The 27,857-nt window shown below is 37.3% G+C and overlaps 1 protein-coding gene across 1 annotated transcript in view; it reads right to left on the bottom strand.

The window, feature by feature from the left end:
- Positions 1 to 27,857, bottom strand: part of DNAH14 (dynein axonemal heavy chain 14) — a 377,809-nt gene that overhangs the window by 94,917 nt on the left and 255,035 nt on the right. Inside the window, exons 52-57 of the mRNA XM_036755542.1 lie at positions 27,206 to 27,373; positions 20,275 to 20,445; positions 16,134 to 16,301; positions 15,216 to 15,308; positions 12,367 to 12,564; positions 4,848 to 5,009 (exon numbers count right to left, since the gene is read on the bottom strand). Coding sequence (XP_036611437.1) covers positions 4,848 to 5,009; positions 12,367 to 12,564; positions 15,216 to 15,308; positions 16,134 to 16,301; positions 20,275 to 20,445; positions 27,206 to 27,373 — 960 coding nt within the window. The remainder of the gene's footprint in view (positions 1 to 4,847; positions 5,010 to 12,366; positions 12,565 to 15,215; positions 15,309 to 16,133; positions 16,302 to 20,274; positions 20,446 to 27,205; positions 27,374 to 27,857) is intronic.

The raw sequence follows: 27,857 nt of genomic DNA, 5'->3' as shown, positions 1-27,857 counted from the left end.
TGTTTTCTGCATTTATTAATATAATCATCTGATTTTTGTTTTTGACATGGTCAATTATGTTGAAGAGCTTTCCTAATATTTAACCAACTGTGCATTCTTGGTATTAACCTCACCTGGTCATAGTATATTATCTTTGTGATATGTTGCTATAACCTCCTTGCTAGTATTTTATTTAAGAATTTTCCATCAATATTCATTAGAGAAACTAGTCTATAGTTTTCTTATTCTGTTTTTGCTCTCCTTGGTTTAGGTATCAAAACCATATTTTTGTCATAAAAGGAATTTGGTAGGACTCTTTCTTTACCTCTTTTCCCCAGATAGTTGATCACTGGGATCAATTTTTCCTGAAATATTTGGTAGAATTTACTTGTAAATTCATCTAGTCCTTGGGATTTTTTCTTAGGGAGCTCATTTGTGGATTTTTCAGTTTCTTTTTCAAAGATAGAGTTTTTGAGTATTCTATTTCCTTTTCTGTTAATTTGGACAGATTATATTTTTGTAAATATTAATCCATTTTATTTAGATTGTCAGTTTTACTAGCCTATAACTAAGTAAAATAAATCCTAATAATTGCTTTAATTTCATCTTCATGGGTGGTGCATTTACCCTTTTCATTTTTGATACTGGCAATCTGGTTTTCTTCTTTCTTTAAATCAAATTAACCAACGGTTATCTATTTTATTGTTGTTTTTTCATAAAATCAGTTTCTTGTTTTATTTATTATTTCAATGCATTTTTTACTTTCAATTTTATTCATCTCTCCTATGATTTTTAGGATTTCCATTTTCACATTTAATTCCAGATTTTTCATTTGTTCTTTTTCTAGCTTTTTACAAAAGTTTCATGCCCAATTTGTTGATCTGTGATACATGCATTTAGAGATATAAAATTTCCTCTAAGTATTGCTTTGGCTGCATCCCACAAATTTTGGAATGTTGTCTTCTTGCTGTCATTCTATTGTTGATTATTTCTGTGATTTCTTATTTTATCTACTCATTCTTTAGGTGAGATTATTTAATTTCTAATTAATTTTTAATCCATGCTTCCACAGCCCTTTATTGAATGTAATTTTTACTATATTATGATCTGAAAAGGGTACATTTAATATTTCCGCTTTTCTGCATTTGGTTGTAAGGTTTTTCTGCACAAATACATAGCTAATTTCTGTGAAGTTGCCATGTACATCTGAGAACAAGGTTTACTCCTTCTATTCCTATTCAATTTTCTCCAGATACCTGTAGTGGTAATCAGGGCAGGGCTTTTTGCTGTTCTTCCCTTAAGTGCCTTTAAATGATTCTGGGCTTGGTAGCAAGCCCTGTACTAAGGCAGGTAAAGTGGAATCTTTTTTGTCTTGGAATGTTTCTCAGTACTAAGACAACTGAGAATCATTGATTGGAAACCATGTATACAGTGGTACTAGAGATTAACTTACTTTCCCATACCCTAAATGGGACTTGTCACTGTTCTTTGTTTGAATGCTTCTCAGCACTGAGGTACAAGTGCCCCAGGGCCCTGAGATGGATATATAAGATCCAAGGTTGGTGTTTGACTTTTGGGGGTACATTCATTGAAAGAATGTGAGTGAGGAGACTCTAAGAAAGCTGTTGAACCCGCCTCCCAGCTTTGTAACCCAGACATAGATGTTGGTGCTTCTCTGGTAATTATGAATTGTGATTTGAATCAGACAATGTCTGTCTGTTGTTTGTAATTTCTGTTTGTATTTGCCCTGAAGTTCAGGGGGCTGATCTTTTCCCCCTGAACTAAGTGCATGATATATGTATGCTTAATTAAACTGAGATTGTCAACCCCTTAAAGTTGCTTTCCTTAGAAAAGCAGATCAAAGAACCTGTGCTAGCAGTCCTCCTGTGTGCTGGTATTATTGGTCTTACACAGCTGCAGTAGCTGCTCACTACATTGTTGTTACAATACCTAACTTTTCTAAGATTCTATTCATCTCCTTAACTTCTTTCTTATTTATTTTATGTTTAGATTTATCTAGCTCTGAGACTGGAAAGTTGAGATCCCCCACTAGTATAGTTTTACTGTCTATTCCCTCCTATAATTAAACTGTTCCTCTAAGAATTTGGATGCTATGCCTTTTAGCGAATCTATATATTTAGTACTGATATTACTTTATTGTTCATGGCACCTTTTAGCAAGCTGTAGTTTCCCTGCTTATCTCTTTTAAGTGTATTTTTACCTTTGCTTTGTGTGAGATCATGACTGCTGCCCTTTTCCTTTTTTATGCCATGTGATGGATCGTAGATTCTGTTCCAGCCCCTTATTTTAACTCTGTGTGTTTCAAGTATGTTTCTTCTAAACAACGTATTATTGGATTCTGGTTTCTAATCTATTCTATCTGCTTCCATTTTATGGGTGAGTTCATGCTGTTCACATTCACAGCTATGACTTTCTTCTGTTTATCATTCTCTCTCTCTCTTTTTATCCTATTCCTTCTCTAAAGTCTGTTTTGCTTCTGACCACTGCCTTCTTTTATCTTTTATCACCCACCCTTTCTCTTATCCCTTTCCCCCCACTTCTCCATTGAGTAAGATAGATTTCTATTGCCAATTGAGTGTATACACACATATGTATGTATGGAATTTTTAAATACTCTTTGAACCTATTTAGATGCAAGTGAAGTTCCAAGGATTGTCCACCACCCACCCTACTATTTTCCTTTTCACTGTGAAAAGTCTTCCTTGCATGCCTCTTTTATATGAGATAATTTTCTGCATCTCAGCTCTTGAACTATGACCCAGAAGAGGGTTATAGGCAATCAATTTGCCAAACAGCAAATCCTGTGTTTAGGGTTAGCATAGAAGTCCCCTATAATCTCATTACAACCAGTTGCCAGGTCCCCTCACTGTTTCTGGCTTGAGAACTCCCAAAGCTGCCATCATTTCTGTTACAACCATCTATTCTCACCACTGGTATTTCATCCATGTGGGCTCTGGTGCCAACCTCCATTCCCATGTCATAGATGTCTCTATCCAACCTTCCACATTCTCTTGGGCTGAAAGAACATCTCACTTTGACCTTTTGTTGGCTCTGCCAGCCAAGAATTTGTGAAGCATTTTTTAAAGTTGTTTGGAGGGGAATGTTGGGAGAGGTAGGTTTTTTCTATTCTGTCATCTTGTTCTTCCATTAGAAGTCCAAGGAAATACCTTCTTATCAACCTTTATTAGGTATACTCTGTCCTAATCCCATTCTCAGATACCATTTTATTAACTACCTCTTTATTTCTCAAATGAAAAAAAAAACAGTCATTTCTCCTGTAGCGTGGAAAATACTGTTACATGTTCAATCAACCAACTATCAAATATTTCAATAACAGGCTTACTCTATGCTTAACACTATTCCATGGGCTGTATTAGATACAAAAGGAATAAGTATAAGAGATTTGTCTTTAACGAGCTTACAATGCAACCAAAGAGAGTAACATACTTGAAATAATCAGAATAGCAATTATATATGCTATGTGGCACTTTGATATGACCATGTTTTATTACCTTTCTGTTCATGGTTTTATTTTGTTTCTTTTGCATTTTTATGGTTATATCTGATTTCCAAAGCAAGGGCTTAGAGTTTCACAGAAATAAAGTAATATCATGTTGAAACCCTGAGTGAGCCTTGCATTTTTACTAATATCCAAAAAAGGTGGAATCTTCTTAATGCTGGACCAGTCTAGTAACTTCATATTCAGATATGTCCCTGTTTTACAGATGAGTAAACTGAGTCGTATAGAGGTAAAGTGACATGCCTAAGTTCAAACAGCTTGTTAGTAGAAGACATGGAACCAGAACCCAAATCATCTATGTAAGTACTCCAAAAAACGAAGCATAAATTTTAAGACTTCTAGTCTCTCCTCAATTTTTCTTTCATGAAAGGTCATCATTGCTGAGGAAATGTATCATCTACTAGGAAAAGGCATTCTGTGGTATTAGCTTCACCAGCATAAAGGTGTTCTGTAGTCAATAAGTTAATAACTTTAAAGCATCTATTACTGCATCATGCCAGAGAGAAACCATTGCTTCTTACTACTGATGCTTCATTTGGTGGTGCTGGCCATGTACTTGACCACAAAATACCAGATGGCATCAATAAGAGAGATGAAAATAGTCAGAAAAAACTCCTTGAAGCATGTAGGCCTTAGGCTGGGCCTTGAGGCATGGATAGATTTGGGGTAGGCAGAGGGGAAGAAGGAATGCATTCCAGACAAGGAATCAGTATGAGCAAGGGCAGAGAGGTAATGACCATGTTGTGTGCCAAGAACAAAGAGAAGACTTAATGGCTGAGTTGGAGAGTAGTAGAGAATAGGGTTGAACAAGTAAGGTTGGGACAGATTATGATGAGCCTCAGAAAGCCAGACAAAGAGTTTAATTTTGATGGGGGAGCAAAAGGGAATTATTTAAAACCATTTAATAGGAAAATCACATGATATACCATGTGATCTATACTGTGAAGTTTTAAGTAGAAAGTTTTAATGGCTAAAAATCAAATAACATTTGGGTAGTCAAAATAAAATCAAAATCAAATAAATAATGAGTAAAAATCAAATAATATTATGAGTGTGAGATAATCTAGCAAAAATCACACAAAGATGGAAACATCTCTGGATGCTAAATTCATGAGGATGTCAAGAAGCCAAAAAGGTTATGTTGTATAAAAAAAAACAACCTTTTGATCACGTTAAAATAATATTGTCATTGATCTGGCTTAATAAGCTTATTTTGAGGACAAAAACATGAATCGAAAATTATATACGGAAACACGAATGTGGTTTCAGATATGCATCCTTAATTTGACTTCAAAGTCTGATCAAAATAAATTCAAGTAAACAATACCTTTTGGAAGAATAGAAGCAAAGCTTGTCGGCTGTCACTACCACAGGCGTCTTCAGCAAGGTTTCTGAGGCCTGATGCTATATTATCCAACTCTTCATTTTCAAATACATCAGGCATAGATCCCGAATTGAGAATGGAGTTCAAATCTTCTAAAACAGATTCCTTAGGTGAAAACATATATATTTTTAAATTTAGAAATAACTAATTACCCATATTTTCTAATCTAAGACACATTAAATTGTCAGAGATATGATGAAGTAGGCAAACTGATAGTGGTAAACCATTATGGTCTATTCATAATTCATATCAGCCAAAAAGGTCATGTGATCAAGAGGATGAAGGACTAGGCATTTTCTCTGATCCCTTCAACCCTTTAAACCTCTCCAAACAGAAATCACCAAATTACCAAAAATAAAGAAACTTAATCTATCTCTATGATTCAGGATATTCAGAATCTTAAAAAAAAAACAAAAAAACCAAGCAGAACTCAAGCCCCATAAAAAATAAACCCATGAACTGACATTTACCCTGAGCTCACTTAGCACTCTTCTTCCAACTCTCGCATTGCCAGCAGCAAAGCTGTAGTAGCTAACCAAAGCAGCTGGAACATAGGCTATCAAAAAACCCCACAAAACCCCAACCCAACATCCCATTCCCCCTCCTTCTCTCTAGTGCTTGGAGATCCTGTTTCCAGGCTATGGAAGTTTGCTTAGGCCCTGAAAGATAGTCACTCCAGGGGCAGAAACTTTCTAGGGCTGCACGGCCAGTGCAATGCTGAGCAGTGGTCTGTGCTATAAAAGATCTCTGTAGAAGAGCCAGGAACACAGGGAAAGGAGTAGGGCATGTGTCTGGGCTTGAAATAGAGTTCAACACCATGCCCCAAATGCCTCCTCCTAGAGCCTCAGAAAACCAAACCACAGACATGAATCCTATATCGCCAGGCATCTCTCTGAGCTGCTGGTGCGGGACCAAAGAAGTGAGAATCCAGGGAGTGGGACAGGACAATGCGTGTGTGTGTGTGTGTGTGTGTGTGTGTGTGTGTGTGTGTGTATGTGTGTGTGTATGTGAGGCTATGCAGCACTCCACTAATCCTGAGGGAAAAGAAGCCCAGGGTCCAGCTGGAGCCAATTCTGTGCTCCCAAAAGTCACCTGAAGAAGAGACCTAAGCTGGTAAAGCTTAAATTGCCCAACATAATCTATAGTCATATGAAAAAAGCACTCTAAATCACTATTGATTAGAGAAATGCAAATTAAAACAACTCTGAGGTGCCACCTCAATCTATCAGATTGGCAAACGTGACAAAACAGGAAAATGATATATGTTGGAGAAGATGTGGGAAAATTGGATCACTAATGTATTGTTGGTGGAGTTGTGAACTGATCCAAGCATTCTGGAGAGCAATTTGAAACTGTGCCCAAAGGGCAATAAAACTGTGCATACCCTTTGACCTAGCAATACCACTTCTAGGTCTGTATCCCAAAGAGATCATAAAAATAGGAAAAAGACTCACATGTACAAAAATATTTATAGCAGCTCTTTTTGTGGTGTCCAAGAATTGGAAATTGAGGGGATGTCCATCAATTGGGGAATGGCTAAACAAGTTGTGGTTTATGAATGTAATGGAATAATAGTGTTCTATAAGAAATGATGAGCAGGCCGACTTTAGAAAAACCTGGAAAGACTTACATGAACTGATGCTGAGTGAAATGAGCAGAATCAGAAGAACATTATATAAAGGCTAGGAAGGTGAATCCTGTGGTCTCAGGAAGAGAAAAGCCTACAGGGGAGTGGTTGCAGAGGAGGGGGGAAGGATTGAAAAATGAGGAGGAAAAGAGGAAGGCCTTACTTATATGCTTCTATGGGTGAAGAGAGATATTCTCTGAATTGTGCTAGGTGTGATCTGGATAATCTGGTGCTTGAAAAGACCACTTGTCCTGGATATGGGAAGTGGATGAGGGGTGGGGCATGGAGTTAGAACTCCCGTAGACAACTGATACCTGGGAGAGTTAGAGGACATGAACTCAAGGAGGAGACTCTGAGGCAAATGGAGAAAAGAAGGTGACCAGGGAGAGGGTAAAGATCAGTGGTGGGCTAAATAATCAGGGACATGTTGGTGGAAGGGTCCTAATATAGGGCAGTGTCTTCTCTCTCAACTGCAGGAATTGCCCTTGTTCTGGAGTGAGGCACAGTGGAAAAGAGGGCAAGCTCTACAAGGCAGTGGTAGAAAGTTCTTAGAGAAAAGAGCCCAGAATGAATACCTTGAAATTTTTATTCCATGAGAAACACAGAGAATAGAGATAGGATAAATATAGGGGTCATGAACCAGAGAATGAGGACCTAAAGAAGACAGGAAGAAAGGATTGATAATGAAGAAGGAGAGAAACCCTTTCTGGAAAGGGGTACAGAAATGAAATAAAAAGAAAAACAACAACCCTGATGAACAGGACTATTTTAAGGGGAGAATAGGAAAGAGGAACCTACTTGACTGAGAGGGAAAAAAAGAGAGGAATTAAATGCCAAAATAAAAGCAGGGGAAAAAAAAGTAACTTCTAAGCAAAACCCCATAAGAGAAAGGGCTAACTAACAGGAAGAGGGGATGGGAGGTGAGAGGAAGAGAGCCACTGGGGACTAAGGTCACCTTAAAAAAGAATAAGCTATAGTGACTGAAGGAACGTAGTACTGCATTTACAGCAGAAGAAGGGAAAAATAATAACCTGAAAACTCAATATTAGCAATAAATGTAGGAAAATATAAGCATAGTTCTCTCAACTTTAAATATGAATGAATTAAACAATTCAATACGACAGAAAAAAGAGCAACAGATTGGATAAGAGAATAAAATCTTACAATCTGTTGTTTACAAGAAACATTTTAAAAACAAAGAAATACACAAAATTAAACTGAGGGGATGGAAAGAAAGTACTGTGCATCAAGTGCACTAAAATAAAACAAAAAAAAAACCCAGGAGTTGCAATTATACTACCTGACAAAGCAAAAACAAACCTTCAAAAAATAAGTAGGATAAACAAGGAAACTACATTATGATGAAAGGAGTCACAGATAGCAAACTCATATCACTACTTACAAACTTATTTATATACTTCAAATGCCTTAGTGTTCCAATTCAGAAGTAAATTATAACTCCAAGTTGTGAGCATAGGGAATCAGGAGAACAGTGGTGTAATACAATGGGATCCAAAGAATTAATTCATCAAATCCCCAATTAAACACCTGATTGGAAATCCTGAAAAATCACAGGAGTGATTAATAAAATTGAAAGTAAGAAAACCATTAAGCTAATAAATAAAACTAGAAGTTGGTTTTACGAAAAAAAAAACACAATAAAATAGATAAACCATTAGTTAATCTGATTAAAAAAAGGAAAGAAGAAAACTAAATTACTGGTACCAAAATGAAAGGGGTGAACTCACAACCAAAGAAGAGGAAATTAAGATTGTTAAGAACTATTTTGCCCAATTATATGCCAATAAATTTGACAATCCAAATGAAATGGATAAATATTTGCAAAAATATAAATTACCCAGATTAACAGAAGAAGAAATAAAATACTTAGATAACCCAATCTTAGAAAAAGAAATTGAACAAGTCATCAATGAACTTCCTAAGAAAAAATCCCGAGGACCAGATGGATTCATGAGCAAATTCTGCAAAACATTTAAAGAGCAACTAATTCCAAATACTACAGAAACTATTTGGAAAAATAGGTGAAGAGTCCTACCAAATTCCTTTTATGACACAAATATGGTGCTCATACCCAAACCAGAAAGAGCCAAAACAGAGAAGGCCAATTTCTCTAATGAATATTGATGCAAAAATTTTAAATAAAATACCATCAAAGAAATTACAGCAATATATCACAAGGATCATACACTATGGCCAGGTGAAATTTATATCAGAAGTGCAGGGCTGGTTCAATATTAGAAAAACTGTTATCATACTTGACCATATCAATAACAAAACTAACAACTCATATGATTATATCAATAGATGCAGAGAAAACTTTTGATAAAATACAGGACCTATTCCTATTAAAAACACTAGAGAGCATAGGAATAAATGGAACTTACCTTAAAATGATAAGTAATATTTATCTAAAACCATCAGCAAGCATTATCTGAAATGGGGATAAGCTAGAAACTTTTCCAATACAATCAGGGGTGAAGCAATGATGCCCATCATCACCTCTATTATTTAATATTGTAATGTTAGCTACACGACTATAGCAATCTACTCTTTGATAAACCCAAAGAATCTACCTTCTGGGTTAAGGATTCACTATTTCACAAAAACTACTGGGAAAATTGGAAAAGAGTTCTTATACCATACACCAAAATAAAGTCAAAATGGGCTCATGATTTAGGAATAGAGGCTGATACTATAAGCAATTTGGGAGAACAAGGAATAGTTTACTTGTCAGATTTGTGGGAATGGGAAGAATTCATGACCCAACAAGAGATAGAGAGCATTATAAAACGCAAAATGGATAATTTTGATCATGTTAAACTGAAAAGTTTTTGTACAAACAAAGTCAATGCAACAGATTAGGAGGGAAGCAGAAAATTGGGAAAGAATCTTTACAACCAGTGTCTCCGATAAAGGCCTCATCTCTAAAATATACAGGGAACTGAGCCAAATTTATAGGAATACAAGTCATTCCCCAACTGAGAAATGGTCAAAGGATATGAACAGGCAGTTTTCAGAGGGAGAAATTAAAGATATCTATAGTCATAAGAAAAAATGCTCTAAATCACTACTGATTAGAGAAATGCAAATCAAAACAACTCTTAGGTACCACATCTCTCCTGTCAGATTGGCTAACATGACAAAACAGGAAAATGATAAATGCTGGAGAGGATGTGGGAAAATTGGAACATTAATACATTGTTGGTGGAGTTGTGAACAGATCCAGCCATTCTGGAGAGCAATTTGGAACTATGGCCAAAGGGCTATAAAAATGTGCATACCCTTTGACCTAGCAATACCACTTCTAGGGCTATGTCCCAAAGAGATCACACAAAATGGAAAGGGACCCATATGTTCAAAAATATTTATAGCAGCTCTTTTTATGGTGGCAAAGGAATGGAAATCAAGGAAAAATGGAAATCAAGGGGATGCCCACCAATTGGGGAATGGCTAAACAAGTTGTGGTATATGAATGTAATGGAATACTATTATGCTATAAGAAATGAGAAGCAGATGGACTTCATTATAACCTGGAAAGACTTATGTGAACTGTTGTTGAGTGAGGGGAGCAGAACCAGGAGATCATTATACACGATTACAGACACATGGTATCTGTAAAGAATAACTTTGATAGACGTGGCTCCTCTCATCAATGCAATGTTTAAAGACAACTCCAAAAGACTCATGATGGAAAAAGCTATGCACATCCAGAGAAAGAATTATGGAGTCTGAATTCAAATTGAGGCTAACTATTTGCTCTCTCTTTTTCCTTCTTTTTTTGGTTTCATTTCTTCTTTCTCATGAATCATTACATTGGTCATAATTCTTCTTTACAACTGGACTATTATGTAAATAAGTTCAATGTGAAGGTATATGTAGAACCTACATTGGATTACATGCCGCCTTTGGTGGGGGGAAGGAGAAGGAGGGAGAGAAAATTTGGAACCCCAAAACTTGTGGAATCGAGTGCTGTAAACTAAAAATAAAAAAAAATTTATTTAAAAAAAGGAAAACAAAACAGTATGGTACTGGCTAAGAAATAGAGGGTTAGATCAGTGGGATAGATTAGGCGCAAATTACATTATAACGAGCAACTATAGTAATCTAGTATATGATAAACCCAAAGATCCAAGCTTTTGGAACAAAAACTCATTATTTGACAAAAACTTGCTGGGAAAACTGGAAAACAGTATGGCAGAAATGAGGTATAGACCAACTTCTCACACCGTATACCAAAAGGTCAAAATGTGTACACGATTTATACGTAAAGGATGATACTATAAGCAAATTAAGAAAGCATGGAATAGTTTTCCTGTCAGATTTATGGATAAGGGAAGAATTTAGGATCAAAGAAGTCATAGAGAACAATACAAAATAGAAAATAGAAAATTTTGATTATGTAAAATTAAAAAAAAGTTTTGCTGAAACAAAACCAATGCAACCAAATTTATAAGGAAAGCAGACTGGGAGAAAATTTTTGCAATAAGTATCCCTGATAAAGGCCTCATTTCTCAAATATATAGAGAACTGAGTCAAATTTATAAAACTATAAGTCATTCTCCAACTGATAAATGGTCAAATGATATGAACAGTTTTCAAACAAAGACATCAAAGCTATCTATGTCATATAAAATGCTCTAAATCACTATTGATCAGAGAAATGAAAGTTCAAACAACTCTGAGGTACCACCTTATACCTATCAGAGTGACCAATATGACAAAATAAAAAAGAAAATGTTGGATGTTGGAGGGGATGTGGGAAAACTGCGGCACTAATGAACTGCTGGTGGATTTGTGAACTGATCTAACCATTCTGGAGAGGAATTTGGAACTATGCCCTAAGGGATATAAAACTGTGCATACCTTTTGTTTCAGCAATACCACTGCTAAGTCTATATCCCAAAGACATCCCCCAAGAAGGAAAAGGATTTATCTGTACAAAAATATTTATAGTGGCTCTTTTTGTGGCGGCTAAGAATTGGAAATTAAAGGGATGTCCATCAACTGGGGAATGGCTAAACAAGTTATGGTATATGATTGTAATAGAATATTATTGTGCTGTAATAAATGATAAGCAGGATGATTTCAGAAAAACCTGGAAAGACTTACATTAATTGATGAAAAGTGAACAGAACAAGGAGTATGTTTACACAGTAACAGCAATATGCTTCAGTGAAAAATTGTGAATGACTTAGCTATTTTCAGCAATACAATGATCCAAGACAATCCCAAAGGACTAACAAAGATGCATACTATCTGCCTCCAGAGAAAGAACTGATATTGATTGAATACAGACTGAAACATGCTATTTTTCATTTTCTTTCTTTCATTTTCCCCTTTTTATTCAGGTCTTCTCATACAAAATGACTAATATGGAAATGTTTTACATAATTGCACATGTACAACCTATATCTGATTGCTTACAATTTCAGAGAGGAGGGAGGGAAGGAAGGGATAGAATTTGGAACTCAAAACTTTAACTAAAATGTTTAAAAAAATTGAAAAAAATTAACTTGTCCCTTCAAATGTTTAATTAACTACTGGAAATAAGTTTAGGCAATAAACAAACTAAAATGAAGTTTTTTGACTTAAAACAGATGACTTTTAGGAAAACTAAGTAAATAGAACATCAATCAGGCATTTTACTTTCGTTAGGGAATTGAATCAAATGACTCAGATTGCCTTACCAAATATCTTCAATGAATTAAAATGCTAAGGAAGCAAACACAGTTTTATGGAACTGTCATTTTTTTGCAACACAGATATTTTACATGTCAGTCTTTAAAACAATGATCCATAACAAAAGCTGCTTACCTGAGTTAGATGTGTATCAAGAATAAGCAAAACAGTGGGTTTTCCTTCTAGTCCTGTTTGTAGAAAGACTTGTTTTAAGTCTTCTCTGAATTCCAGGTGGCCATAAGTACGAGCCGTGGATAATCTGTAGAGCTTGCAATCTCCCAAATAACAGCCAAGGGTGGCACATGTTTCTTTTCCACATCCTTCTATTCCAATCTTTAAGGGAGAAAACAGATTATGAAACAAACAGATGTTTTGAGAAATCTTTCAACAAATAATTTTGTTTGTTTATGGTAAGAGGAGAGAGTGAGTATAGCTTAGATTTTTGGTAGCTCTTCTCAGTCAGCTTTAAAAAAGTCCTATACTTTTAGAGATTTGGTTTTGCAGCAGGAAGACCTGCATTCCAGTCTTGCATCTGATATGCACTGGCTATGTGATCCAGGGCAAGTCACATAACCCCTCAGTGCCCTCCCCCACCTACCAGGCAACTCTCTATTATAAGTTGCAGAGAAGGTGCCAACCTACATTGGTAGAGGGAGTTTCCTCACCAGAGAATTCCTTATACCAGTGAAATAACAAGGTTGGTTCCTATCCCTATTAAGATAAGATAATTTTCTTACATTTACCACATCACACTTTTTTTAAGGAGTCCTTTGAAAAAGCAACATGAGAACATTTCATCAAATTTGAATATGATCTGGAAAGACAGTCTTATCATATTTGCAAAACTTCAGGTAAATTAATTTTAGTTGTTCTCATTAGGTGCAGCCTACCATCTATATTTAATCCATAGTCCAGAAATCCAAATCCTTTTCTCAAGTATCCATTTTCTTAACTTTTTGCTCACTTCCCCAAAAGGTATTTTTTTTCTGAAGCTTCTAGCCCCTCTCAAAGTTAATATTGATAATTTATGTGATCTCAGGATGTGTCTACAGCCTTTTATTGACCAAATCATCCTTGATTAAGTCACACATATATCCTCATGGAGTCTAATAATGGTATATAAAGGAACTGTTGAATACACACACATTCATTATCAACACAAATAATTTGCATCATTGATTCTTTTTTTTTTAATACGCACATTCTTTAGTTTCTAGGAATCTTAAAGAACAACCTACTGTATATGTGACTAGATTTAAGCCAAAATGTATCATAGAATGTGTTAATCATTACCTATAGCGATGCTTTTGACTGCTGCTGGATGGCTCCAGCAAAGCCTAATTACTGCATATAGCTGTATCTTTTAGGGATAGAAACAAGAGTCAATGAGTGAGATCCAGAAAGTAGTTATAATAACAAGGTCACCAATCAACCTTGCTCTTCATTTGTCTTACTTTTGTCCATATGCCTTTTCAGAGCTGCATTCTTTGGATTCGAATTAGCCCAGTCAGAAAACCTGGGTTAAAGTTCTACCTGTGGGGGCAGCTAGGTGGTGCTTTAGTAGAGCACCTGCCAGGAGCACCTAAGTTCAAATCTGGCCTCAGACACTTGACACACTTACTAGCTGTGTGACTCTGGGCAAGTCACTTAACCCCAATTGCCCTGCCTTCCCCCCTCCAAAAAAAAAAGATAAAATTCTACCCGTGAATCTTACCACCTAGGTGAACTACCATGTTTTATCATTCAAAACCATAGTTGAGTTTTCTATAAAAAAGAATACAATAAAAAGGTACAAGCTTTATGGGCTCAGTTACTTAATTTGTAAAATGAGGTGCAGTCAGACTAGATGGCTTCTAAGGTTCCTCAGGTCTAAACATATGATTCCATGATTATATGTGGGCAATTCACAGAGTCTCTTTATCTATGAGTAGAGAGTTACTCATTTATCCCCTCCATACATCTGTAGAAGGATATCTAAAGTAATTCTGTGAATATATTTAGGTGACTAGACTCTTCCTGCTTCTTCCCAAAAGGAAGAACTCACAGTATTTGGGAGAAGTTGTAAAGGAAGACAGACTATGTAAGGAAATACTTGTTAGTAATTAGAGCTGTCCAAAAGTACAATGGGCTGTTGACCCAGTGGGTAATAGATTCTCCTGCCCCAGAGATTGTCAAGTGGAGGCTGGATGGCCACTTGTCATGTTGTAGGAGGGATTCTAAGTTTGGACCAGATGGCCCCTCGGATTCTCTCTAACACCAAGATTCTGTGAAATATCATTTGCTCATATCCTCTTGTGTGTCAGCGCCCCCGGAGCAGAGGGTAGCATTGTGAATTAAAAAAAAAAGTTTTCTAATTTAGTTGGATCCTACCGGTGATATTATTTATAAAGGGACAAAAATACTTAATTGTTTAATGCCCCTAGACATAATTCATTTGTTTCAAAGGTTCTGGCTAGCAAAGTTTCAATGACATGAGGCTAATTTGTTTACTTCAAAGTCTTATTCTAACTTTTCATCTTTTATTTGTGCAATGGGATTTCTCTAGGTGTGTAACTCTCAACTTCTAGGGCCTAAATAATGTTTTTTTAAGTAAAGCTCATAATTTTAGGAAGATGAGCACAATATTATTTAAGTCAACCAGTGGAACCTTTCTTCAAAGCAGGTCACACACATGTAGACGATTGAAGTGAGCTAATGTTAAAGGACCACTAGATGGCGCCAAATCCATCCTATGCACACACGTCTGCACACACACATAACCTACTTTGGTATTGTTTTATGTATTGATGGTGCCTTATGTAAAACACTCGAGAACTATTACCCTGTTTTATGGATTTACAACTTAATCACACCCAAGAAATCTTTTTGTTAAAATCCATAAACTTTCAAGCATGGTGCTTTTCAATGGCCATTTTTATCGGATTTCTTAAGTTGTCTACAACGTGAGAACTTTAAATGTTTATTCGTAAGCTTTCTTTTCTTACCAGGAACATGTGGCTCCCTGGCTGTCGAAGGATTCTTGCAGCTCTGCAAACATGTTCCGTGGCTTCCTTGAACAACACCATTGAATTGGAAAGCTAGGAGAGGAAATGGAAGGAATAAACAAATTTCAGTGGTACCAGGGTGGTGGAATGTCTAGTTCCCCTGGGGATTGGCATAATAGGAGAGAGGAACTAAAGAAGGAACTTTAACAATCATGTCTTTAAAATGACTTAAATTTTAATCTGAGAGGAGAAAACTTGAATAATGCGTAACCCATACAAGACAATCTCAATCATGTAGCTGACTGCTAGTGCTGCCTCTCTGATTGAGGCGGAAAGCAAAGCCAGAGAGGAAGAAGACAAAAACAAGATGAGGAGCAGCGGCTGCGGCATTCTCCATTTCAGGAGATCCTTCCTCTACTTTCTCTCCTTTGCTGAATGACTATCACGTGCTTGATACTCAGAAACAGGGAAAAATTATCCCCAAAAGGCTTGTAGCTGCCGCTCTCTTTCTCCTCTTCCCCATGAAGCGTCCCCTCAAGGAAGTAATCTTATATAGAACCTTCATTCTTGAAGGACATTGGACTACTTGGCCTCTGAGGAAACCTCTGGTCCTGTGAACCCTTTCCCTGCTTTCTCTTTCTGTGTAATTTCCATCTGACATTACTTTTATAACTCTACTCCACCAATTCTTTTCCTTGGATGTTACCCCTTACAGCCCTGCTGCCAACACTTGACTTTCTCATCTTTAAGATCATATCTTACCTGCGGGGTAAAATAATTCAAAACGTTACACTTTTATAAGAGCTCATTTTGAAACTCGAGGGGTGGATTTTTCTTTCTGTCCCATATGTTTGAAAAGTTCCTTAAAAGTGTAAGGCAGTAGTTACTGGTGACAGATTATCTAACATCTTTCATTACCTCCAAACCAGCTGAGCCCAATGACAGCTGGAATTCAGAAAGTATATCTGCAAGTTTTTTCTGGTTATTACAGTTCTGATAGATCCTTCTTCTATGAGGTTTGTTTACGTCCAAAAAATCCACATACAAAGGTAAGTCATCCATTATTTTGTCTCTAGGCCATACAATCTATGGGAAGAAAATTCATTTTTTAAAAACAAAACCCAATAAAATATAATTTTACTTATCAGTGAGACTAATGCAATCCCTTGTTGTCTGAGATGGTCATATAAAAAAGAGCCCAGATTCTCTTTTGGGAACATCACAGGGATTTCTATGGGCTTAACCCTATAAACTGGGTGAAACTTGAGAAAATCTCTCTGCTTGATGGTGGATAACAACCTTTCTGCTTGTGGGACGATATGGCCTTAAGGAGCCAAAGTGAAATTTGACTAAAAGACAACTTCAAACTGTAAGATATTTTGCAGACAGGGAAAGCAGAGCCTTAGGTTCCACAGCATCTTCCAATGTAATTTGCAGTCTTTCACAAAAGTTAGATCAATGTAGGAACCTACATAGATACTTCAATCTTGGGGTGGTTTAGAGATTCCAACACACTCCACTGTCTTCTGTGGCCCATACACCTGTTGTAGCAATATCCACTCTCTGCTAGTAGAAATCCTGTCTCATGATCCTGTCTCTGGTACCAGGTATAGTTATGGATGACTAGGTGGTCTACTGCTACTGTCTTCATGTTTGTTTCCTGATCTGGTGAAATCCTCAGGCTGGCTTGTGGTGTTCTCAGCTCTTTATACAAACTTGGTATTTACAAGGGGGAACTTGGGAACTTTAAACCAGTGACACTCAGCAGTGTCTAACTAAATTACTACTGAAGAAAAAAAATCTCAAACAAATTTCTGTATTGTATTTAGGTTCATAAGCATTAGGGTCACACAAATATTACTAGTTTATTCAGTCTCAGTGAAAGTTCTCAGACTGGCATAGAAACCCTATATGTTTCTAAGAATTCTGATTTAAAACATGATTTGGTAACTTTTACACATTCTTAAGAGTTATTAAGGTGGTTATTTCTGGATTAGCATCTACATGCAAAAGTTAGAGATAAGATAGACTTATTTTTCTGGAGGAAACATGATACAGGACATAGCATATAATCCCATGATTTTAATGTGTGACTTTAACAACTGTAGATTTCTACATAAAGGGCCTTAGTCCTCATTGTTACATTCTCAAAACAAATACCTTTTGTGGTTTTAATTTCTTGTTTTCTCCATCACCCAAATTGGAACTAAGCTTGTTACACTCAATGATAAAATCAAAGAATTTTAGAGCTGAATAGAACTTTGATCCTCAATCATCTAATACAGCTTTCCCATTTTGTAGATGGGAAACTAAAGTTCCCCATATGAAAGTGATTTGTTCAAAGTCTTAGATCTATTTGATAACAAAACTAATATTAGAATGCCTGTTTTCAGACCTCCAGTCCAGTATCCCTTCTACATCTCCATTTTTGTGCACATCTATTTGGATGTCTCAATATGACCACAACTTTAGGATGCCTTACCCTCATCAATTATGGTGAACAGAACTCACATAATTCAAATGACTTTTGTAATAATAGTAATTAACTAATACTAGGTGCAAATATTCTCACTTATTTAATGTCTTCATGTGGTTCTGGAAAAATATGGTTGAGGCAAGTCTTGAGATGCTGTCCCAATAGTAGATCAGCAGGACAGATGATGGACATAATGATGCGCTGAAAAAAGAGAAAACCTGGCAAATAGAGTTGGCCTGTTGCTTCCAATGATCTGCTTGAAGACATTTTTAGCAGCGTCACAAACTTCTCAGTCTGAATATTTGCTTGTGAGTGATGAGGTATAATGGTATATTTTCAAATAAAACACATCATAAATTCCTTAACTACAACTGAAGTAACATAGACTCACTTTAGAAAATATGTATCTGGCAACCTGTGTGTGTAAACAACTGAGATACAAAGCTGACGTTATTGCAGTAGAGTTTTGACATGAAACTGGGAATAATTCAAGCTGTTTTTAGTGTAATTCTACTAGATGGAGGAACTTAATTCTCCAAAAATAGTTTTTGAAAAATAATATGGATCCTTGACCAAAATGTCTCAATCAATTTTCACAAAGTTCAGCACCAGGCTTGCAGCTTACCACCCCTGCCTCTCACACTTCAATATGCATATCAATGTCCTGATCTTCTAGTTTACCCATCTCTTCCACCCCCATATGAAGCACTTCACTCCCATAGAGAGGATCATACCTTAGATCTCACCATCATCCCTAATGGTGCTATCTCCATTTCTTGGAGAAATGCCCCAGTTCTGAGAATAATTTTTTATAATTTCACATCTACCTCTGCTTTATTTCTAAGCTGTGCTCTTTCCACTGTACTTAACTGTGCTCAGCCATTGAGGGTACTCTTAGCTCAGTTTTACAACTACAGAGACATTCTCGACTCATCATTTTTCCCCATCCCTCATAACCTATCAGTTGCCAAGTCTTATCAATCCCATCCCTGCTGTAATTCTTCTATCTCTCTCCTGGAGGAAAAGAGAGAGGAACATTCTAGGTCTTCTCTGATCATGAGCAATTACATTTTAGAATTAGCCTCCATTTCAATATAAAATGAACTAGTTATTTCTATACTACTTTGCTGCTGAGTTTTCCTTCCCCTCTTTTGCCTTTCAATATCAAGTTATTGCCCTTACTGGAATCTTTCTCATCTTTGTGAAGAATAAAGCTCTAAGATGCCGCAAACTCATATCAATGGGCCAGTCACTTCTCTCAGTCTCAGTTTCTTCATTTGTAAAATGAGAGGGTTGGACTTGATGGCCTCTAGGGTCTCTTCTAGCTCTATATCTACGATATTATGACTTGTGGCTTCTGTCTTTGTAAGGAGTACCGTAACTCTGTACTTGATGACAACTTGAGACACACAGTAACCGCCTTTTGCTTTTTTAGCTACGACTTCAATTCCTAATCTCACTCACAATTCCTAATTCCTAATCTGGAGGGTGGCTACTGTGCTCCCTTGGGGCTAAAGAATTAGTTCCAAAGGAGTAGAGGACAGTTTTTTTTTTAAAGCTGTAGCTCATGAGCCTCCACCAGCATGCTTATTTTCATGCTTATCAGTTGGTATCAACTCATCAGCCAGATTTAATTAGCTTTTAGGAAGGAGAATTTGTTATGGTGATGTAGTAAGAACAGTTGGTATGTAAACATTCCCCCTTCCTTCCAAAGTCCATGACATACTTTCCCATAAGAACATACAGAGTCCAGGTTGGGTTAGCATAGAGCACATGTACAAAGATGGTAACAGCTCCCAGAAGTCATTTTTGCTGGAGTGTGCCGAATGTTCCCTTTAGGTGTGGTGAAGTTTTCTGCTGAATTCCTTGTAGAGTCCTGAAGCTGATTTATCTCAGTGTGTCTAGTTTGTCCTTGGCTTGTTTGGTGGACACACTGATGCATTCACCACTATTCTGGGGACACTGATAGACAAAAAAGTCCAATTCCTCTGGAAACTAAGGTCCTCTGGTCCAACTCTTCTTTGGCTATCCTACCAGGAAAAGACAAAAACTGAAATCTTCTCAGCCACCAGTGGAGAAAACTCTTTCTTCCTTTGGCCGTCCCAGTGAGGGAAGGGGGAGAACCAAGAACTTCCAACATTTATAGAAAACTCTTCTCTTTTTTCTTGATGGGAAAAAAAAAGTTTTTTCCCTTCCTCAGCAGGGGTCATGGGGGCTATTTCCCATGGCCCAGACATACATTGGAAGCTTCTCTCTCTTCCCGTTGAGAGATGATAGCTTCATTTAAATTTTCAAAGTATTTCTGATGGTACTGGTAGGAATGGGATTTTCTACAAGTTCAACAAATATCTCAGATGAAGTAGAGAACTTAACCTGAAATCTATTGAGCCCAGAGACTGTTGCTTCTTTGTGACATCCTTAGGGAGACTCTTCAGTGATTTTCCAAGTGAAATTATATTTAATTTAAAAGCAATTTTAAAAATTATACTTAACAAATTTCAGGACTATTTATGAAAACAGCATTCTTTTCCCCAAAGTTCTTAATGAAAGAATGAATTTTTTAAAAAAAATGAATACATTTACCTCAAAATAGAGTTCTAGCTCATTTGAAAGAAGCTGGAAAAAATATTTTCTTTCCTCAGTATCAACTAAGCGATCATGAAATACTCGGGTTGCTTCATGTACAAAGAACAGGGCAGTGGTTTCTTTAGACACAACAACTGACTTGTTAGCTTGTAATAATCCATGGAGTAGCTATTAGAAATTTAAAGATGAGATTTTCAAAAGTCATTTAAGTATTTTAAAACTATTTCAAAATATCAAATAACCAGATTGCTAATAAACTCAGCATGCCTGGGCTCTACAATTAAGAAAGCTGTTTATGTGAAAAAAATGTTGCCCACTTCTATAGACTATGATCTACATTTACAGCAAAATGGATGGGATAAGGGAGGATGAAGCAAAGGATAGCCAATGAAGGGACATATATGGTCCAAGGTTAAGTTTCATTTCATTAGGAAAGTTTATTTTGGCATCTCTGTGAAAGGTGTATTGGCTAGGAAAGACAATGGAGGCAGAGAGAAAGAACAGGAAGTTATTAAAATAGTCTTAGGCAACTAGGTGGCACAATGGATAAAACACAGGGCCTAGAGTCAGGAAGACTGAGTTTAACTCTGGCCTCAGACACTTAACTGTGTGACCCTGGGCAAGTCTCTTAACCCCATCCTTACCTGTAAAATGGGCTGGAAAAGGAAATGGCAAACCAGTCTAGTATCTTTGCCAAGAAAACCCCAAATGGGGTTACTAGGAATCAAACAAGATGAATCAACTAAACAACAAAATCCCAAAGTGGAGTGGTTTGACTTGGGAATAAGTGGACCTTGTCACTGGAAGGCTTTAAACATAAACTAGATGACCCTTTTTTCAAGGGTTCCATAACAATATTATGGAAGTAGGATAAATAGGACAGGGTAACTGGAGACAAGAAGAGAATGAGGAAGAGGGAAGACTAAAGAATGCCCGAGATTTTGCATCTGAATGATTGGGAGGATAATGGTGAAATCAGAAGAAACAGGGAAGTTGAGAGGAAGGGTAGGTTTTAGGAAGAAGATGAGGAATATGTTTCTGGGTATTGGAGTTTGAGGTACCTATGGACATCCAGATGGAGACCATATATCATAGATGTTAAAGGCATACTAGGACATGGAACCAGATCAGGAGTTCAAGGCTGCATATAGAGATTTAGGAGTCATTTGCACAGAGGAAATAACTGAAGCCATGGAAGCTTACAAGATCATCTAATCCCATCCTTTAATTTCATAGATGAGGAAAGTGGGTTTCATAAAGAGGAAATGATTTGTGGTCACATTATAACAGACGGTTAGCCTCTGAGTTAGGAAGACCTGGGTTTAAGTTTTGCCTCTGACACACCCAGACTCTGTGACCCTGGATAAGTCACTTAATTTGCCATAGTCAACTCTCGAGGACTAAGTTGAGGAATGGCAGCTGATCTGAGCTGGTAGAAGGACTTTCCTTAATGTGAATCCCCAATACCAATGAAATCACTAGACTGGTCCAAAGCAAAGCAAAGCAAAACAAAACAACAGAGCTTGTAAGTGGAAGAGCTGTTACTCTCCATGGTTACTGCTCTGTCGATGACTCTGTCATTGTTCAGTCATTGTTCAGTTGTGTCCGACTCTCTGTGACCCCATTTGGGGTTTTCTTGGCAAAAATATTGGAGTGGTTTGCCATTTCCCTCTCCAGCTCACTTTACAAGGGATGACAGGGTTAAATGACTTGCCCAGTAAGTGTCTGAGGCTGTATTTGAACTCGGGTCTTCCTGGAGTGCTGGGGTTTTATCCACTGTGCCATGTAGTTTCTCCTTCCACTACTCTACACTACTACTCATTTGTATTTTGAAGAATTATATTATTTAAGGCAAAATATAATTTTCAGGATAATGTCCATAGCTGGGAAGAAAAGTTGTCAAAATTATCAATACTGTTTCTTTTGGTTTCCATTGAAATTCTCCTTTGATGATCACCATGGCTTGGAGTGGGCTCTGGTTTCTCCAAGACTGAGTGGCCCTGCCAGACTGAAAAGGCTTTAGGTATAGTTCTGGTCATAGATTCCGTTCTCCCTGTCCAAGGCTTAGTCTAGTTAAGTTCTGAGAGAGCTCATGACCACACTGACTGAAAGGAGGTGGATTGTGAAGCAATAGCAAGTCTGACTATCTACCAAGAAGTTTCACACGATCAAAGGTGTAGAGCTGGAAGGGAACCTTGTCATTTTAGAGATGAGGGAACTGAGAGTTAGAGAAGGAAGGTTAAATAACTTGCTGGGGGTCATCCAGGCAATTAGGTCACAATCTACATCGGTGAAAGGACAACCCACATCAAGGCAATCGATCTGAAAGTTCTGTTTAATTATCCCTGTCATCCCAAGCAAGACTGATAACATATTGAGGAAGTGATTTTATACATCATTGCCTTGTGTGAAATGTGGGACTTGAAAGTTCAAACCTACTTTTACAATGCAAATCCACTAACTTATGACTTGGCAATAGTGTAGACAAAAATACAAATAAGAAATTTGCTAATTCCTTCTTTGTGCTAGGACTTCTGGGAAACAAGATGGCAGAGTAAGCAGTAAATTGCTGTAGTTCTCCCCTATTCACCTCCAAACAACCATAAAATAGTCCTCCAGAACAAATCCTGGGAAAGTGGAGCCAGCAAAAAGACAGGGTAGAGTGGTCTTTTAGCTCCAGAGACATGGAGGATCAGTAAGAAAGGCCTGTCTCACTTGGGTAAAAGGGGAGTGTGGTCCAGGACAGGAAGTTTCCCAGCAAGCCCCACTTCAGCAGACCAGTTGGAGATCCTGATCCCCAGCGTGGTGGAGGAGGCAAATGCCAACACCAGGATCCCCCAAATGCCTTAGCATAGCCAGAGGAACTGGGAGACTCCAGCTCCAAGAACCACCATGTGCTTCAGCATAGCCAGGGTGCTCAGGCATCCTGCAGCAGCCAGAACTCCACATACTTCAGTGTTGCCCCCCGAGGGCAGGCATCTTCTTATGCCAGACCTCCACATGCTTCAGTGTAGCCCCAAGGAAATGCAGAAAAACCCTGCCTGGCTTTGGCACATTCCAGATATCACCACTAGGATGCTGGCTCAATACCAGGTAAGCCGCCAGATCCCTTCAGCCTCCAGCAGTGCCATCCACCCACTCCACTCTACCCCCTTAACACAGCACCAGAAAAGAGGGTCCCCCATGGGCCTCAGGACAACATCAGCACAGCACCAAGTAAACAGCCAGGGCCAGCAGCCACTGGCACACAAAGCCTGATATGGATCCCCTTTTACCCTGGGTGCAGAGATCAAATTTAAAAGAAAGGAAAAGAGTCAAAAAAAAAGAGCAGAAAACAACAAAAAAAGAATCTGACCACACAAACCTAGAAGAAGACAACAATATCAAAACATTTATGGGCAAAACTCCAAAGAAAAATGGAAAGTGGTCTCAAGCTCAGGAAGAAGTCCTGGAAGACCTCAAAAAGGAGCTTAAAAATCATATAAGAGAGGTAGAAGAAAAATGGGAAAAGAAATGAGAGTGACACAAGACAATTATGAAAAAAGAGTCAACAGCTCAGAAAACTGCTTAAAAAGTAGAATCAGCCAAATGGAAAAGGAGGCACAAAAATCCACTGAAGAAAACAACTCCTTAAAGAGTACAATGGACCAAATAGAAAAGAAAGTACAAAAGCTAATTGAGGAAAACAACACCTTAAAAGCTAGAATTGGGCAAGTGGAAGCTGAGAACTCTATGAGACATCAAGAATCAATCAAACAAGTTCAAAAGAATGAAAAAAATGGAAGAAAAATGTAAAATACCTCATGGGAAAAACAACTGACCTGGAAAATAGATCCAGGAGAGACAATATCAGAATCAATGTACTACCTGAAAGCCATAATCCAAAGGAGGACCTGGATGGTATCTTTCAAGAAATTATCAAGGGAAACTGCCCTGATGTCCTGGAACCAGAGGACAAAATAGGCATTGAAAGAATCCACTGCTTACCTCAGGAAACAGATCCCCAAATAAAAACCGCAAGGAACATTATAGCCAAATTCAGAAATATCAGGTCAAGGAAAAAATACTACAAGAGGACAGAAAGAAACAATTCAAATATTGGGAATCAAGATCATACAGGCCTTGGCAGCTGCAACAAAAAAGGATCCATGGTCATGGAACATGATATTCCAAGGGGCAAAGCAGCTAGGACTACAACCAAGAATCACTTACCCAGAAAAAATTAAACATAATACATCAAGGAAAAAATGGTTATTCAACGAAATAGAAGGATTTCAAGCTTTCATAAGGAGAAGATCAGAACTAAACCAAAAATTTGACTCCCAATATCAAGACCCAAGAGAAGCATAAACAGGTAAAAAGGGAAAAGAAAACACAAGGGATTCAATAGAGATCACCCGTTTACATACCTACACAGGAAGATGATACTTGTAACTTTTAAAATTATATCACTAAAAATATAGATAGAGGATATGGGTATAAGATGAATTTTAGGGAATGACATAAAAATTAAGGGATGAAAAAGAAGAATACAATGGGTGCAGAAGGAAGGGAGAAGTAGAATGGGGAAAATTATCTCACACGAAGAGGTGAGAAAGACCTATTACAGTGGAGGGGAAGATAGGAGGGAGGGTGGGCAGCAAGCATTGTTTGAACCTTACTCTTACCAGTATTGGCTCAAAGAGGGAATGATGCACACAATCCCTTGAATAAAAACATCTCATCTTCCTTGACAGGGAAGTAGGAGAGGAGGAGATCAAGTAAAGGAGGGGGTGGTGGGGACTGACAGAAGGGAGGGCAGATCAGGGGAGGTAGTAGACAAAAGCAAAACACTGGTGAGGTGGGAAAGGGTGAAAGGACAGAGGACAAACAGGAGGAAGAACAGGATGGACAGAAATACATGGGCAGTAATCATAATTGTGAATGTGAATGAGATGAATTTCCCATAAAATGAAAGTGGATAGCAGAGGGGATCAAAACCCAGAATCCTACAATATGTTGCTTACAAGAAACACACTTGAAGTAGAGAGACACACATAGAGTAAAGGTAAGGGGCTAGAACAGAATCTATTATACATCAGCTGAAGTAAAAAAAGCAGGGGTTGCAATTGGGATCTTAGACAAAATAAAAACAAAAATGTACCTAATTAAAAGATATAAGGAAGGAAACTGATCTTGCTAAAAGGTACCATAGACAATGAATCAATCAAGTTAGAAGATCAAGGAACAGTCTACCTGTCAGATCTATGGGAAGGGAAAGAATTCATGACCAAACAAGAGATAGAAAGCATTATGAAGTATAGGACACATAATCTTGATCAAATTAAATTGAAAAGCTTTTGTATAAACACTACCAATGCAACCAAGATTGGAAGGAAAGCAGAAAGCTGGGCAACAATCTTTATAGCAAGAGTGTCTGATAAAAGCCTCATTTCTCAAATATATAGAGAGCTGAGTCAAATTCATGAGAATATAAACCATTCCCCAAATGATAAATGGTCAAATGTTATGAACAGGCAGTTTTCAGATTAAGTGATCAAAGCTATCTATATGCTCTAAATCACTTTTGATTAGAGAAATTCAAATTAAAGCAATTCTGAAATATCACCTCACACCAATCTGATTGTCTAATGTGACAAAAAAGGAAAATGAGAAATATTGGAGAAGAGATGGGAAAATTGGGACAGTAAGGCACTGTTGGAGTTGTGAATTGATCCAACCATTCAGAGCAATTTGGAACTCTGCCCAAAGGGCAATCAAACTGCGCATACACTTTGATCCAGCAATAACACTACTAGGTCACTATCCCAAAGAGATCATAAATAGGGAAAAGGACCTGAATGTGCAAAAATATTTATAGTAGCTCGATTTGCCATGGCAATATATTGGAAACTGAGGGGATGCCCATCAACTGGGGAATGGTTGAACAAAGTATATGAATGTAATGGAATACTATTGGGCAATAAGAAATGATGAATAAGTACATTTCAAAAAACCTGGAAAGACTTGTACCAACTGATGCAATGGGAAATGAGCAGAACCAAGAAAACATTGTACCCTGTATCAGCAACATCATGTGGTGATCAACTATGAATGACTCAGCTCTTCTCAGCAACAGAATGATCCAAGAGAAGAACAAAGGACTCATGAAGGAAAATGCTATCTATGTCCAGATAAAGAACTAATGAACTCTGACTGCAAATTGAAGCATATTTTTTCACTTTATTCTTTCTTGTGGTTTTTTTTCCCTTTTGATCAGTTTCTTCTTCCACAACTGTGGTGAATATGGAAATATGTTTTATATGATATCATATGTATAAACTATATCAAACTGTCTACCATTTTCAGAAGAAGGGAGGGGAGAGGAAGAGGGAGAAAAATCTGGAACTCAAAATCTTATAAAAATGAATGCTAAAATTTTTTATATGTAATTATGGGAAAACACAAAATACTATTTAATTCCTTCTTTGCCTTGGAGATGAGCTTTTTTTTCCTCCATAGACTTCAGAGTGCTTTAGTACATTCAACTAATTCTCAAATCATCACAAAAAACCCAAACATATAGAGCAGCAGCAATCCATGGTAATGAGAGGGATAGGCATACATAATTGAAATCCAAAAATACTTCCTAGATTAGTTTCAGCTTTCACCCAATATCAGAGCTGACAACAAGTGACAATATTGCCTGATTTGAGTTTTGCTTCATTCCCTTTATCCTGTCCATCCTTCAGTAGAAACCCTAACACATAATGAAATAGAAAGCAAGCAAGCAAGCAAGCTAGAATAGGATTATATTTTGGTTTTTGCTACAATGCTGGTTGACGATAATCTAAAAGGACAAATATATAAGGCACGTTTAATGAGCAAAATTATATCTTCTACAAGTGAAATATTTTAATACTGATTTAGAATGAAATTTGATACAAACCTTAAATAGATCCCGAAGACTAAACATGTAGTGACACTTAGCTGGGGTCGGTAACAGATGGTGACATACATGATAGTATATAGAGAGGGACACTGCTGCCAACTGGGGCCTGCATTTCTGAACATCAGAGAGGAAGGAATTGTTGTGTAAGTGTGTTCCCAGATGAGCCTAAAAAAAGAAATTTTGTGACCAACATTTTAAAAATATTTAAGTATCCCTTTGGGCTCCTGCAGATTTCAGCATTATAACATCCACAAGAAGTTTAAAGTTTAAAGTCTATTAAAAATACTAATAATCACCTTGTAACAGACAGTCAGGACTATCTCTGTGGTTTGTCCAAGCCTCAGGTGGTAGGCTGGTGTTGGTGATTACTTACTGTTCAGGCTTGAGTAGAGTTTCCAAGACTTTGTTAATAGAGGGGAAGAAAGTGGCAGGGGACTTTGGTTAATGACAGTTGAGTATTAGTCAGAGGATTGGTATGGCCTATTGCTTTGCCCTCTGAGTTGTGCAATGAAGTGAAGTCACAAAATGAGTATGAAATCTTAGGATTTTCAATGTAACTTAATGACCAACTTGAATTCCTAAAATCCTCCTTCTGTGAAGGATTGTCAGGAAGGTAGCAAAGTACTAGGCTTCCCCTGGAAGTTTCAGT

The sequence above is a fragment of the Trichosurus vulpecula genome, chromosome 4, assembly GCF_011100635.1.
Source record: "Trichosurus vulpecula isolate mTriVul1 chromosome 4, mTriVul1.pri, whole genome shotgun sequence".
Taxonomy (NCBI): Eukaryota; Metazoa; Chordata; class Mammalia; order Diprotodontia; family Phalangeridae; genus Trichosurus; species Trichosurus vulpecula.
This window is presented reverse-complemented; position numbering and strand designations above follow the sequence as displayed.